Source organism: Macadamia integrifolia, chromosome 11, assembly GCF_013358625.1.
Source record: "Macadamia integrifolia cultivar HAES 741 chromosome 11, SCU_Mint_v3, whole genome shotgun sequence".
NCBI classification, from domain to species: domain Eukaryota; kingdom Viridiplantae; phylum Streptophyta; class Magnoliopsida; order Proteales; family Proteaceae; genus Macadamia; species Macadamia integrifolia.
In genome coordinates, this window is record NC_056567.1 from 2,313,893 (window position 1) to 2,330,134 (window position 16,242).

The 16,242-nt window shown below is 40.0% G+C and overlaps 1 protein-coding gene across 2 annotated transcripts in view; it reads right to left on the reverse strand.

Annotated features, from left to right (window-relative positions):
• Positions 1-16,242, reverse strand: part of LOC122092793 (peptidyl-prolyl cis-trans isomerase FKBP16-3, chloroplastic) — a 56,687-nt gene that overhangs the window by 38,968 nt on the left and 1,477 nt on the right. For both annotated transcript variants that reach the window (XM_042663088.1, XM_042663089.1), the window contains exons 2-3: positions 15,208-15,488; positions 11,743-11,826 (exon numbers count right to left, since the gene is read on the reverse strand). In XM_042663088.1, coding sequence (XP_042519022.1) covers positions 11,743-11,826; positions 15,208-15,488 — 365 coding nt within the window. The remainder of the gene's footprint in view (positions 1-11,742; positions 11,827-15,207; positions 15,489-16,242) is intronic.

Here is a 16,242-nt window from a genome sequence, read left to right on the forward strand (position 1 = left end):
CAGCCACATTAAACACGTTGCTTATGGTCATGTCATCAGGTAACTCAAGCACATAAGCATTAGGTCCTATACGTCTCAACACCTTATAGGGACCCATCATCCGTAGATGTAACTTGGTATTGACACCCGTCTGAAACTGTTCAGGATTTACTCAAATCATCACCATGTCCCTGGGTTTGAACTCCACATAACGCCGATGACGATCAGCAGAAGCCTCATACACCTCATTGTTCAAAGCAATACGTCGTCGGACATTGGCATGCACCTCAGTGATATGACATAAGAACTCATCAGCCTCAATGCTAACTCGAGCTTGGGGTGGGAGTGACATAAGATCAATAGGCCGCTTAGGCTGAACTCCAAGTAAGATCTCAAAAGGAGTACGACCCGTTGTCCTATTCACTGAGGTGTTGTAGGCGAATTCAGCAATATCAAGAATGGAAGGCCACGTCTTCTCACAGTCTTGAACCAAACACCTCAACAAGTTTCCCAAGCTACGGTTCACCACCTCTGTCTATCCGTCCATCTGTGGATAAAATACAGTTGAAAAATTCAGCTTTGTATTTGTCTTCAACCACAATGTCTTCCAAAAATAACTCATGAACTTAAATCACAGTCAGACACAATACTAATTGGCAGCCCATGTAGTTGCACTACCTCCTTGAAGAAGAGCTTTGCAACCTGATAAGCATCAAAAGTCTTGCAACAAGGTATGAAATGAGCCATCTTAGATAAGCGATCCACAACCATCACAATTGAATCATATCGTTCTCTAGTAGGGGGTAGTCCAAGAACAAAATCCATGCTAACATCAAGCCACGGTCTGTGAGGAATAGGTAGTGGAGAGTATAAACATGTGTTCTGTTTTCCCCCTTTTGCCAACTGACATACACGGCATCTCTTGATCACATGATCGACATCCTTTGCAATGCATGGCCAATAATATCAATCCGTCACCTATGCAAGAGTCTTATCCTTCCCAAAATGTCCTCCTAATCCTCCATGTAGCTCCCGTATGATGTGATGACGAAGGGAAGAGTTTGGAATACAAAGTCGTGTCCCAAAGAATAAATACCCATCATGAATGAAGTACTTTAGGTGTTGTCCACCCTATTGCAACTCTGCAAAGACAGTGCTGAAATCAGGATCAGATGCGTACTCACCCTGTATCTGATCAATGCTAATAACATATGCTAAAAATGTGTTAAGTGTGAGCACTTTCTGGCTAAGTGCATCAGCCACTGTGTTCTCTTTTCCCGCCTTGTACTTCATAGCAAATATAAACTCCTGCAAGTAAGCTACCCATTTGGCATGCCTGTGGCTAATCGACTTCTGTGAGTGAAGGTGCTTCAAAGCCTCATGATCAGTGTATAAAATGAACTCCTTACCAATGAGGTAGTGTCTCCAATGGCATAGCACTTGGACGACTGCATATAACTCCAGATCATATGTCGAATAGCGCTTCTTAGTCTCATTCAGTTTCTCGCTATAGAAAGCAATGGGGTGTCCTCCTTGCATTAACACTCCTCCTAGCCCAACTTGTGAAGCATCTGTAACTACCTCGAATACTCTGTCAAAATCTGGTAGGCGTAGAATGGGTGCCTCTGTCATCTTCCTCTTCACAAGAGCGAAGGCTTTGGTCACTACAACTATCCATTCAAACTTCCCTTTACTCGACTTCATACATTCAGTGATGGGTGCCATGACTACACTGAAATTCCGAATAAATCTCCTGTAGAAGGAAGCCAAACCATGGAAGCTACAAACTTCTGTTAGTGTCTAGGGTATTAGCCAATCAGTGATGCTCTTGATCTTCTCCGGATCAGCTTCAACCCCTTTTGATGACACTATAAATCCAACGAATACAACCTTGGGCAGCATGAAGGAACACTTCTTGAGATTGATGTATAACTTCTCTGCACGAAGTACTCTCAAGACTTGCCTTAAGTGCTCCATATGCTCTTCTTGGTTCTTACTGTATATCAAAATATCATCAAAGTAAACAACCAAAAAGCGACCAATGAAAGGACGAAGTACCTGTGTCATAACTCGCATAAAGGTGCTAGGTGCATTCGTCAGACCGAAAGGCATGACTTTCCACTCATATAAGCCATCCTTGGTCTTAAAGGCGGTCTTCCACTCATCTCCAGAACGGATGCGAATCTAATGATAGCCACTCCTCAAATCTAATTTGAAAAAGACCTTTGCCCCAGACAGCATATCCAACATATCATCTAGTCGTGGTATAGGGAACCTATACTTGACTGTTACCTTGTTGATAACATGACTGTCCACACACATACGCCAAGAACCATCCCTCTTCGGCGTGAGTAAAGCTGGTATTGCACAAGGACTTAAACTCTCCTCAATGAAGCTCTTTTGTACTAACCCATCCACTTTCTATTTCAGCTCGGCATATTCAGTGGGGCTAAGTCTGAAAGCGGGAAGGTTGGGTAAAACCGAACCAGGTACTAAATCAATAGCATGTTGTATGTCTCGCATGGGAGGTAGCTCATCTAGGAGATCATCAGGGACTCAGTCAAAAAAATCAGATAGGAGCTCTCTGATAGGTCATAGGTGCACTATGCGTTACCTCAGGTTGGGGAATGACTTCCCGAGTAACAAGAGCAATAACCATTCCAGTCTCATGACATGTGTGTAAAGAACTGTTTGCGAGGAATAGCTAGCAACTCCTTTGTGCGTATAGCTACTATCTTCCTCTCAATGTCAATGTCCTTCTAATTTGATCTTAGGGATCTCTTTCGCCGTATTTCAGCCGACACATTTACCGGATAGAAAGTTGTATGAACACCCTTCCATATAGAGGTACATAGATTTTTCTTCCCTCCAACCATGGCATCATTGTCATACATCCAGGGACGACCAAGCAATACATCTGTGAGTTTCATTGGAATCACATCACACCAAACTTTCTCTTCATACCGGTAAAGTTTTAGAGGAATTAAGCACCTCTTGTTCACCTCCAAGGTATTACCATTCAGCAAGGATACCTTATAAGGCTGAGGATGTGGGTTAGATTTCAAGGTTGCTTCCTTCACAAAGGCTTTAGAGACAACGTTGAAATAACTACCACTATCAAGGATAATCTAACAAGTATGCTCACCTGACTTCATACGGCTGTAGAATATGCAGTTACGATGCCAATCCTCTCCTTTAATTTCAACCACCAATATGCGAGTAACAATATTTATTCCACAAGTGCCATCCTCATTAGTGTCTTCCATAACATAGTCATATCCACCACCATCATCATCATCATCATCCAAAGGATAGGGGTAAAGAGCTGACTCATCTTCCTCATTGGAGTCAACCTCAGCTACTGTATTAACCCTCTACTTATGTGGCCAAGACTTAGCAAAATGTCCTACCTCTTGGCAATGGAAGCATTGTACCTTATTACTACCTGTCATGGGTGTCTTTCTTTTATGATCAGCCCGTGGAGGAAAAGTGGACTTTGGGGGTGCTGAGCTACTAGGTTTAGTGGCTGGAAAATTTTTCTTGACCTCCCCAGCTTGAAAACCAAACCTTCTAACTAACTGTGCTATAAGCTCCTTTGCTAGTAGGGCCTTCTCAAAGCAATCCCTCACTGAGTACACATCAACAACTCTGATTCCCCTATTGATTTCAGCTCGCAATCCCAGTCAAAACCGAGATAATAGTTGTCTTTCATTCTCCCTTATGCCTGTACGAGAATAAAGTGCATCAAACCTGTTCAAGTACTCTGCAACAGACATAGTCCCTTGACGAAGAGAATTCAGCTGGTCTTGTATGCGAGCTCTGAAGTTGCGTGGCAAGTATTTGTCAGATAGCTCAAGCTTCATCTCCTCCCAACTAGTAGGGTCTCTACCACAATCTTCCAGTTCATGCTCATAGGTCCTCCACCAATCACTAGCAGCCTCAACTAGCTTAGCACAAGCTAATTTTATCTTCCGTTCCTCAGGTAAATCATAATAGTCAAAATAGTCATCTAAAGCCACTACCCAATCATAGAACAGTTGGGGGTCATGCCTTCCATCAAACTCCTTCAGATCGAGCTTGACCTTCTGTGAATCTCCAGAGTACCTCTGATATGTGGGACGTTCAGTCTCAAAGTAACCCCTTACATGTTCTTCAAAAGTAGGTTGCACTACAGGAACCCTCTGTGGTGCTCTCAGATTAGGGTTTCCTCTCCTGTTAGCCAACTGAGCAGCTACATTCAATGGGGCTTCCACTTCGGGTGTTGTAAGTGAATCACCGATAGGCTGTTGTGGTGGGGTCCCTACAGTCAACAACCTGGTATTCAATTCAGCCTTCAATTCAGTCCGTAAAGCTTGTTGTTCAGCCTTCATCTCAGTCCTCATATTCAGTAACATCTCCATAAGAGAAGCTAGGGTGGGGGTGTTGTTCTCAACCATGCTCTGATACCACTTAATGTAGGACTAGATTTGATAATTCAAACTAGGCCCAAATTGCAAGAACTTTTAAACAAAGAACAACCACAACCAATCCCAACACACCAGCAAGTAGCAGACCAGCAGAAAATAGAGGCAAACCAGCAGCCATCAATTTCAGTATCCAATACTACTTAGGTCAGATTATAATTGATCAAATAAATGAACCAGCAGTAGTAATATGATGCAACAGTCCCAAATCAACAGTAGAAATTACAGAAACAGAATAGGACAGATCAAAGCAATCGATTCTGGCTTTGTTCTAGAAAAACCACTACAGGACAAAATATGGGAGATTTTGAATATCTCACTAATGGCTGCACAGAAACAGCCCAAATTTGGATTGATCCTTAGTGGGGAATAGGAGAACAGTCGACCAGAATTTGAGAGCAAACCGACGGCTGGAAACCAACAGGAGGCCGAATGGCTCTTTTGTCAGAAAATCTGGGCAGAAATCAGAGATATAAATACCTGAATGTTTTGACTACTGCTTGAAAATAGACTTGAAAGAAAAGAAGAAAACACTTGTAGAACCACCCGGGCTTCTCACCGCAAGGTGTCGACCAGATCAAACACTAGCCCCATTGTTCTTGATCAAACACAAGAAGCATCTCAGCAGAGCCATTGTAGCAGCAGCAGCAGAGGTTTTTTGTTCTTAAAATCGTGGGCCTTAGTATGGTGCCCTTCTTTATTTATAATGATGGGGTGTAAGATTACAAAGAACAGAAACTCAAAGCTTCTAAATATTGACTGAATATACTACCAACATGTAGTTACTAAAACTGGGCAATTGTAATCTAGTGAAATTAGAAACCAACTTAGAACAGAAATTAGAAACTAATTTAAGCCTGAAAAATAGAAACTAAATAAGTAACTAATAACCCAATCAATAGCCCAAGCCGTGGGCCATTAGAAGCAGCCCTGGTCGACCCAATCAGCCACTAGGGTCGGCCTTCTTATTCCTTCTTGAGTAGACCTTCAGATCTGCATCAAAGTAACGGCAAGATTTTCAGGCAATACATAAACTGAAAAGGCAATGTCCTACATATCAATTGGGTTCAAGCCCATTTTTGGGATCCATGCATTGCACCTAGGTTGATAGTGTCGGAATGAAAAATGTAACCCTTCGAGTCTATAAAAAAAGAATTGGGTCAATCGTAGTTTGTACGAAGAAGATATGGCAATTTTCGTATGATAGCACTGAAACAAAGCCAACTGGACTCAAACCGGCTGGCCGCATACTTCAGCCAGTTGAGGAGCTAGTCAACTGGTTAACCAACCAGATCAAGCCAATACACTCTGAATTCTAGTATAAGCCAAACTGATTGGCTGGATGGGGCATTTGAGTTACTCGTGAACATGGAAGTTGTAGATTTTCAGTACACTCTGAATTCTAGTATGAGCCAATTTGGATCTGATGGTCAGTTTTTAAGTTACATGATAAGTTGAAAGAAAGTCATTTGATATGGCATGGACATGTGGAACAAAGACCTTTGGATGCACAAGTAAAGAGAGAAAGGGCTATTACCCAGTGCTGGTCCCGCCTGTGGGGTGAGTTTGGAGGTGGTCAGACTCAGTCCTGAACTTTGGCATTTTTATGAAAAGTGGCAACCTTCAAGACTTGAACCTGGGCATTTGCCCAGCAGCTAAAAGAGCAAAGGGCAGGATGGAAATGACATTGAATATACATGAATGTATTAGGGTTGACATTAAGTATGGTTTTGAATAGAGTTGAATGACGAAACAGGATCCATGTTGTTGTCCCCATCTAGTTGGGATAAGGCTTAATTGCGTTGAGTTGTGTTCAGTTGAGTTGAGCTATAAATGCACGCACAAACAAAAGTATAGATGTATGGAAAAACACAGAGGCTGTCAGCAATCAGCATGAAGACACGGGTTCAAGTCTGAGAGAGGCCATTTTGAGTTACTCTATTAAGTACAACGCAGGAACAAAACCAGGCCCAAAAACTGGCCAGCAGTTCATAATTGAACCCCTTTTGGTTCAGACCAAACTATAAGGTTTGGATTTTCTGTTTTTCTCAAAAGAAAAATCATGGGTTGTTATTAGGACTTATAGTTTCCTTCTTTATTTGTTATTCTGCAGTTCAGTCAGGTTGAGACTCTTATAAGTCTCCAGCCTGTTTTCGTTTGTTTATCTGGAGTCCAGTCAGTTAAGGAAACTCCCTCACAGCTTGCACATGGAAGTATTATTCTATGTTTCTGTTTTCCTAATCTTTTCATAACTGGGGCTTAGATTATCTAAACTGGCCATGAGCAGTTTTTAGCCTTTCTATAAATAAGCTGTAAAGGCTCGTCACTGCCCACGATTTCAAGTTGAATGCAATCTGGCTTTTTGCCTTTAATTCTGTAGTGATGCAGAATGGCTACTGTGGTAATTCAGTAGTAGGTCTGGTGTTGATTCCAGTCTAGGATCAGGTGGTGATTCCTGATTCATATCCCCATTTCTTATTTTCTACTTGAATAACAGGCAAGTACAATTATATTTACTTCCTGCGCATACTTTAATCTTCCATAGATCAATTCTCTTTTGCTTATCATATTCTGTTATTCACTCTTTCTTTCAAGTTACGCAAGTTCTGTCTCTGAAATCAAAGCATGTTCTTTATATCCACAACTTGAAGTCCTGCTCCAACTATGACTTCTGAATTCTGGAAATTCAGTACTAGTTTCTGGTCTTAATTCTCTTCATTTTATATTATTCCATTCTCTGTTTAAACCTAGTTCATATTCTGCTACCAAAATCTCATCTTGGTATCAATTTCCAGTGTCTTACTTCAGGTATGATTTCTTAAACTTCAAGCTTTGGTTTTTATTTTTGAGTTTCAGTTTCAAATTTCTGTTCAATTGCTTCCGCTGAGTTTCTACCGTTCTTTAGTCCTTGTTCTTAGAATACTCAATTGCTGCTCTAGATCTTCTATTTCCTGCTATTGGTTTCTAGTTCTTGAACTGTTATAGCAAACACCAACAAATACGAAAATAACAAACACAAATCCGCACAACACAAAGATTTAACGAGGTTCACAGACCGATGTGGTGTGCTACGTCCTCGGGCAAAGAAGATGTTTCACTATGTAAAAGGGAGATTACACCCAAGCAGCGGCGAGAAAACTCGCCCTGAAACCCTAGCTCGAAAAACCCCCCAAATTACAATGACTTACTCAACAAGATGATAGTACATTATATACTCCTCCAAGTCGTGGGTCGATCCATAGGGTTGCAATCGATTGGGTTAAACCATACCGTGGGGGCCCAACCCCTCTGCTTCCATCACAGATCTCAGAAAACTTCCCATTTGGGTCGCCACCAAAATATGTCGGAGCGGGTCATTCTTCAAAACGGGTCAAGAATCCAAGACAAACTTAACATGATGATGTGGATCCGGGTTTCAAAAGATTGAAATTGGATCGCCTAGAGCCCACAATAAAGTAGTAAACTCAAAATATAAAGAGTAATGGTAGTTCTATAATTAAACTGAATCTCAAGGGAGGTGGCAGTTTAGTAATTACAAGAAACTTAAAAAGGAGTGGCAGATTTGTAAATAAAAGGGATCTTAAAATGGTGAAAGGAGGTTAAAGTAACTCATGGGATATGAAGGGGATTAAGAATTATTGTGAAGGGATAAATTAGGAAGCATAAGTAAGGCAAAAGTTAGAGGGTAAAAAAAGAAGAAAAGTAGGGGCATTTTGGAAACACAAAAGACAGAAGAATAATAGACAAAAGAAAACACCTTTTTGAAGGAAGAAACCCACGATTCCGATATTAGGGGTTGTCTTCAACCTCTAGACAGCCAAAACAGGAGGTGGTGGAACACCCAAGAGGAAATCAAGCTTCAGCCTTTGAAATCTCTCTCAACAGCTCTAAAATTTCAGAGTAAATGTCGTCCAAGCCTGCTGGATCAATCCTAACCAGTACGGCTCAAAGGTTCAAGCAATACTTGGAATATAAAGTCTGAATCTTGGAACCAGCGATAGTTACAGGTAAGGTCTGCAACTGGCTTCAAATCTTGTGACTGCTGGATTATTTGCAGAGCAACGGACAAGGGTATGAATCGCAGGCAAAAACTTTACCTTCGGCCAGAACCAGAAGACATAGAACTCTGTCGGAGGAAACCCTCTTCTGTTTTCTGAAATCACTCCAGGAGAGAAGAGGAACAAAGCCAGTCGTGAACAGGGAATCAAGGGTATGAAGGCGAAAATAGAAGAAGAAGAAGAAAGGAGAAAAGATGAAGAAGAAAGCCAGGGAAGGGGAAATAAAGAGAAATATTCAGAGAGGGGGCAAAGGAGAATCGGCAGCCATGGTGCAACCAAGCTAACATTCAATATCAAAATTTCATTCAAGTCAAAAACTAGGTTCCTCCATCCATTACATGTCTAATATAAAGAAAAAAGCAAATAATTAATGGAAACTAACCTACATAGCAACTAAAACAAAATCCAATCTAAATTAAAAGACTGCCAATCTAATTTCTAGCCCTAAAAAGGAAAGAAAAGGAATCAAATCAAAGGCTATCTCAAGCCCAACGCCCAACTGCATCACATGAACTATCCTACTTACAGTAAGATTCTTCGGTAACTTAGAAATTGACCATCAGATCCAAGTCTAAATTTGAGGAACTATTCTTCCCCTTTTGAGCAAATAATTTCATAAATAGGAAAAAAGAATATACAAAGGAGAAAAGAGGGGTGAGCCAAAAGGACAAGGCCTCAGGGAAGGCAACACAGAAAGGGCGCAAAAGGCCCAACTAAGACCTTCAATCAGCATATTTAACACATCTGACCTTTTGATTTTGTGATATCAATTTTCTTTTGAATCAGGAATATTTACTAGTTATGATTCTGAAGTATTCTGGTAGTTTCCAACCCTAGCCCTAACATGTTCTAGAACTACATAAATCCCTTCTGAAACCTTGTGGAAGCAAGACTTTGACCGGATTAGTCCCCTTTTTTTGGGGGTCGGGGGCGAATCTAAATGTAATGATCTGTTATCGACACTTGAAAATTTTCCACGATGTCATGCTTTCTTGTGAGTTGCTAGTCTTAGATGGATGTGGATGGGCCACCTATCCCCCAAATCTAATTTCAGCCCAAAGTAAATAATGGAAGTGGTTAAAAAGTCAGTTAAAAACTCTATAAATACAAAATTTCCATTTCACTATAATAAAATCTAATTGCATTTATGTAACTTTCTGTAACTTTAGAATCACTCTTGCCTGTTTTGGGCTGAAACTTGACTAGTGAGAAGTGTATGAGGTCCTATATCACATGGAACACAGATTGACAAAAAAGATCCTATTGGGGTTGGGTATGTCTTGTATTCTGTAATGTTCTACATAATTATAATTGGTATGTATTTGTAATTGGGTGGGTTTGGGTTAATTACATGTACGAGGTATAATTGTAATTATGTGGGGTTTAGGCTTTGGGGTTCCCTATATATCATCTCTGTGATGAAAACTCTAGTCAAAAGCAAAAAGGGTCATTTTGTGAGGTGGAAAGTGGGGTAGAGAGTTTTTTCAGTTATAGTGGAATATCTCTGTTCTCTCGGGTGGATGTAGGAAATCTTGCCAAACCACAATAAAGTCCTCGTCTTGCGTGATTGTTTTGCTTGGGTTCTTTCTCGTGGTTTTGCGCATTCATCCCCAACAAGTGGTATCAGAGCGAGGTACGACAGATCGTTGCATGGTTTGCACGGAGATATGAGAAAGGGTGATATGCAAAGAGAAGAAGAGGGTTTCTGAAATATAGATCGAAGGTACAATTCCATGAATTGTGAAGAAAAAGGATTTGTGCATTATTGTTCTTGATCGAAGAAAAAAAAAGGAGGGCACGAGGTAAGAATTTTCTTTTTGCGTTTTATTTTCCTCTTTGTTTATCGTAAACAGAAGCAGCGTATAAAAGAGAAATAGCGACCATACAAAGAAGATTAAGAAAAAAGCAGTCATTACTTTTCCCTTGAGAAAAGTAATCATTACGCAAGGAAATTGAAGGAAAAAAAAAACAGTGAGAAGAAGAGAGGAGTCGTACAAAAGGGAAAAGAGGGACTTGAAAGGAGATACCGTACTATTTGGATATGTATAAAAATTCTGATTTTGTACAAAGGGTGTGGTGCAGAGGTTAGGTGTTTTTAAGGTTTTTTTGTGTTCCGAACACAGTGGAATGGACAGATCAGGCAGATTCTGCTCCTTTGGTATAGTTTGGCAGCTTTGTGCAAGATCAATGGTATTATGGTTTGTTGAGATTGATGGTAAACACGGAGGGCACAAGTCCAGTAAATCGGGGAAGGAATTTGTAGGACTTGTAGGGAGTGTAGAAACAGGTGGAGCTATTGTTGGAACTCTGGCAAGAGGTACAGATGGACAACAGATATTGCAAGTGGTTCAGGCAATAAACAAGTGCAAGTCTAGAAAAAAGGAAGTGAATTTTTGCTTCAGATCTAGTGAATGGCGTTGATCTCTCGGCACAGGCTACAGCGGTAGGAGAGGTGGAGCCATATCACATCGTGAGACAATGATGAGCTATACGGGACACCCCAGATGGGAATGTGGGCCATGCTGGTTTGGGTATGGCAATCAAGCAAAGACATACCGAATAGGGGCGTGGGTCATGCCCATTGGGTATGACGAACAGGCGAAGACAATGGCAGAAGTTGCAGAGTCGACATCAACACCGGTCTTCTTCAAGGTGGTTTGCATAATCCAAGCCAAGGGGTTGGGTATGTCTTCTATTTTGTAATGGTTTACATAATTATAATTGGTACATATTTGTAATTGGATCAGGTTTGGGTCAATTACATGTATAGGGTATAATTGTAACTATGTTTAAGGTTTTGGATTCCTTATATATTGTCTTTGTGGTGAAAACCCTAGTCACAAGCAAAGGGGGTCACTTTGTGAGGTGGAGAGTGGTGTAGAGAGTTTTTCAGGTATAGTGGAAAATCTTTGTTCTCTCGAGTGGATGTAGGCAATCTTGCCGAACCACGATAAATTCCTCGTCTTGTGTGATTGTGTTTGCTTGGGTTCTTTCTCATGGTTGCACATTCATCCCCAACATATCCTAGCAAGAGGCTAGATAAATTAGGTATAAAATGACAAAAGACCTATCGAAAGATTCATTTGAAGAGAGCCATACACTACAGTTGCACACAGTTCCATGATGTTTATTAAACCATGAGTTAGAATTAAATATTTCACACCAACACACAAGCAATATCTAGTTTCTATCCGATACTGACAACAGTTAAGTTTATAATTTAAAGAAAACATCTTATATACCTGAAAACCAACAGGTGGACTAGGACCAATGCCAACTTTAATATCCTTGTACTGCAAGCCAGACTCTATAGTTACCATAGGTACCTTCATGATACAGAAGGATGAGTAAACTTAGTTCCAACCCAAAAATTTTTAAATGATCTATTAATGTCAACAGCAACCTATATCAAATGAAAGTATGATTTTACATGCAAGACCACATTGAAATGTCCAACTCACTTTCCTTTTTAATCTAAATTTCCACCACATACAAGATATGTGCATAGGGTCATGATGTGCCAATTTATGGGTCCTATGTAGGACATCACTTGGTCCCACTACTGCATTCTCATGCCTGGTCAAAAAGCATGTCGAATAGTGAAAAAAAAAAATGTCAGATGGTCACAATACTCTATCTTGTGTTCGGCTATGAAGATTTCTTGAGCACACAAGTGGTCATTTCTTCACACCTTCCCTACATTGACTACTTGATGCAGATGCCTTGGCTTGGTTGGACCGAACTGACCCTATTTGGAGGCCTAAGCCAATATGTAACCAACCCAAACAGATTTTTTGGTCTGGGGAGGGTTGGTAGGTTCCATGGGAGATTTTATTCCTTTCTCATTATTATTATTTGATTCTCTTTGTTTAAAAAGTAGAAACGTAGACCTGGTATTTTAGTTTCAAATTTTAGTTTATTTCCTAGTAGAAGAAGTTTCCAGTTTTGAGATCTTGTTTTCTACTAATTATATGTAACTGATGGACAATATTAATTGGAGTTGAATATCGATGTTGAATTGAATTGAGTTTTGAGAGAGCCTCTGTGTGTGGCTTTATGTGATTTCCATTCCTCTATTCTCTTCCTCTTCTCCTTCTTCTTTTCTGGTTGTCTCTCCCAGCCTCTGTTCTGGGCAGCAGCTGCAGCACCTTAGGAATGGATGATCTCCACCGATATAGCCCCTTCCCACATAAAATTCAGGGTGAACGTTGCTTACACATAGGTGAACTAAACCCTTGATCCTTAGCCCTGAGAACATCTCCCTTTGAGAGGATCGAACAAAAATAAGGGTTTGCTCACTGTTTAGCACCAGATCTTAGTTGCAGTGATGCAGCAGCGCTCCAATGGATCGACCCAAACCTGCTCCAGAACCCGGACCAACACCCATATCCAATTTGAGTTCCAAGTTACTAATTTGGATCCAAGATTAATAGAATATTATAAGATTTTATTTTTATTTGAGAATATTTGTTTCCTATTTGAGTCCTTAGTTGTTTCTTTATTTTGTTAGCCTAAGTGTAGGAGATTTTATCTCTATCTTAGTCTGACTTTAATTAGAAAGTTTTAATTTTATTTTATTATAAATTAGACATGTAATTCGTGGGAAGAAGTTAGTTGATTAATGAAGAATGAAGTGATTTGAAAACCATCTGCGTGGCTGTCTTCGTCCCCCCCCTCTCTCTCTCTCTTAATTCCTCTTTGTCCAGTGAGACAACACCCCCCCCTTCCTCTTCTTCCCTGAGATCTCTCTCTACCTCCCCTCTTCTATTATCTTTCTCCTTCCCCTTTCCCATCGATCTGCTATCGCTATTTCTCTCCTCTATTTTCTGTTTCTACTAAACCAATACTGCTACTCTGTTTTCTGGGCAACATAAACAGCCCTGATTGTTGAAGCCGTTCTCCATTGATACTTCTCTGTTGAGTTTGAGCTTTAGGGTATAAGAACCCCTATCCTAGGTGATTTGAACCATAGAATTTTAGACCCAAATAAGATCTCTGTTGGGAGAGATAAACCTGCAACTCAGGCTAACTGAAGGTACCACCCAGATCTGGTCTCAGTCGATAATATCTCCTGGAGTGCTGAACACTGGAACCCATTAGGGTGGGCGTACGGCAGGGCTTTGGAGCACCTTCCATCGCCTGGAACTTCATAGAGAACATATCAATGGTGAGGAAGAATTGCGCCTGAACCCCAAAGTGTTTTCTGCGTTTTTGCTTGAGGTTAGGTTGAAGACAACCTCATAAAGTGGTGATTTGTTTTAATTTTATTCTAATATCCCATATTAATGCCCCTTCCATTCCCCACTTTATTACAACTTGCCATTGAGCTATCTTCCATCCCAAGAATACCCCCTCCCCATTATATGTTACACTCTTCTTCTAAAGTGGGAATTCAAAAGTCTTCTAGGTCTTTGTCCTTTGTGTTAAAAGTCCCTCTTTTGTTTTACTCCCTTATTGTTGCCCCCTACTTTAACCTCTTATTTACACCCTGCCATCAAGTTGAATGTTGTTCCTAGTTTGTCCCTAGCCAATAAATAATAATCCCTTTCATATCCTATTGCTTCTTTATTTGCTAATAGCTTCTTGAGAATTCTGGATATATTACAAAACTGCCATTGAGTCTGATATTTGTACTAATTATTTAAGTGGGCCCACATCCAATCGGGTTGGTTCTCTTGGGGCCCACCGGCCCAGCATTTTGCAGTTACAGAAAACTCCCTTGAGCCAGCTATTTTGAGGCGTAACTCTTCGGAATCAAGAGCCCCTTTGGTTTCCAAGCTTCTGCTGAAATTTCAGGCCAAATAGAGTCCTACTGAAGAAGTTCTCTCAATCTGAGGTCGTCCCATGTCCGCTGGTTCTGTTCATTGCTGAAGGTTGAAGACAATCTTCAAAAGTGAGATTTTCACCCTTTTATTTTTCTGTTTCCAAGATTGCCCCTCTCCTCTTCCATTATCCTCTATAGTCTCTATCTTTAATTCTAGTTCCTGAATTACCCTTCACTTACCCAACATCTTGTTTGTCAAAGCAAATTTTACATTATTCTTGGTAATTACAGTTCTGCCACTCTGATTTAAAACTTCAGAATAATTATAACTTCGCCATTATTTATATTCATTGAGTTGTGTTTAACTGTTGGGTGGGCCCTTAAGTGAACCAAATAGGGTTTTTGAATGCATCACTACTAATTATATCATGGTGCAGTCTCTAAACAAAAGACAATGCAAGCAGATTTCAGAATCTCATTCTCATTAATTCAATTTACACAATTTGCTGTAATTGCAGAAACTGAAGGCTGAATTAACAGGCTGATCCCCAATTGATGGGTGAATAAAACAGGGTGATCCTAACTTAAAGTTGGGAAAAAAAAAAAACAAAGGACAAGATAACTCTTTGGTACTCACAAAAGGCAAGTGTCTTGTGAAGCTAGTAAGCAATTTTAGCCGGATTCTTAGTTTATCATCATTTGGGTTTCCATCAAACCCAATTTCAATTTTCCATACGTTAATCACTACATGAGATCTCTGATTCCAATCATTCAAGAACCAGATGCCCTAATCTAACTGATACTAATATTGAACATGTGGGATGTTTTCCTACTTAATCTTGAGAGAACATCTTTTACATACTGAATTCTGACAGAATCAATTTGAAACCCCTGAAAATGAAGGAAATTTGACAGATACAGGGACTATGCAATCTCACCATACATTTTCAAGTTTCTCCTTGCAAGCATCATCACATAATCTCAGCTTTTGCTCGGGAGGAAGCCCCGCAGGCTCAGCATCAAATGAGACCACAAGCCTAGAAATCCCAAAGGTTAACCCAATCATAGTCCTACGGTTAATTAGAGCGAAGTCATCTTCATATTCCCTTGAACCTCCAGTTCTAACTCTATCCCATGAAGCAGAGTATTGCACTGTGAGGTTTTGGCATCTGTTTCTAGATACACTTTGACAATTGGTAGAAGTTCCTCTACCAAATACAGAACCTAAAGCAAGAAAATTTAACTTATAGTTACAAAAAGAGTTAAGAGCAACTATAACAAGAATTTTGACCAAATATGGCAAGTTCATGTATTTTAAGCAACAACAACAACATCCAAAACCTTATTTTAAGAAATAAATAGAAATGAAGCTGCATCTGAAATCTTGGTGAAATGCATAGTTTGAAGCCGACCAACAAAATTTTCAAGATGGAAATTTACGACGACTTCAACTCAACCTAAAGATGAATTATAGTCCATCATCCTCTTATTTCAATTGACTACAATGATTTGTGTTAAATGCAAGGACCTAGATGAATCATTGACATTTACGGTTCAAAATTTATCTGGGTTTAACCTCAACTTGGTGAACTGATCATCTATCAAGACCTCTATGAAAGCAGAGTTCAGAAATTACAGTCTGTCATAAAAAAATAATAATAATATTATTATTTCAATGCTTTCATGATTTGGACAAAGTGCATTGACCAAGGCTAAACAGTACCATTTGATGTAGAAAACTTAACAATTAATGTTTCAAATGGAGCAAAACTCACATGTAGCTAGCTACACAGTATGGGCAATCAGCGGTAGGAAAACCAAGTAGAAACAGAATATGCAAGCATACGTTTCATGCTTGTTTGAGTAATAGCAATGAGATTCCCCAATATCATGCTAATAACTGGAAGTTCCTACCAATAAGAATCCTAATGAACCTAAAAAAAGGATAAAGGCCAAGCAGAAATGACTTGTTTTTCGA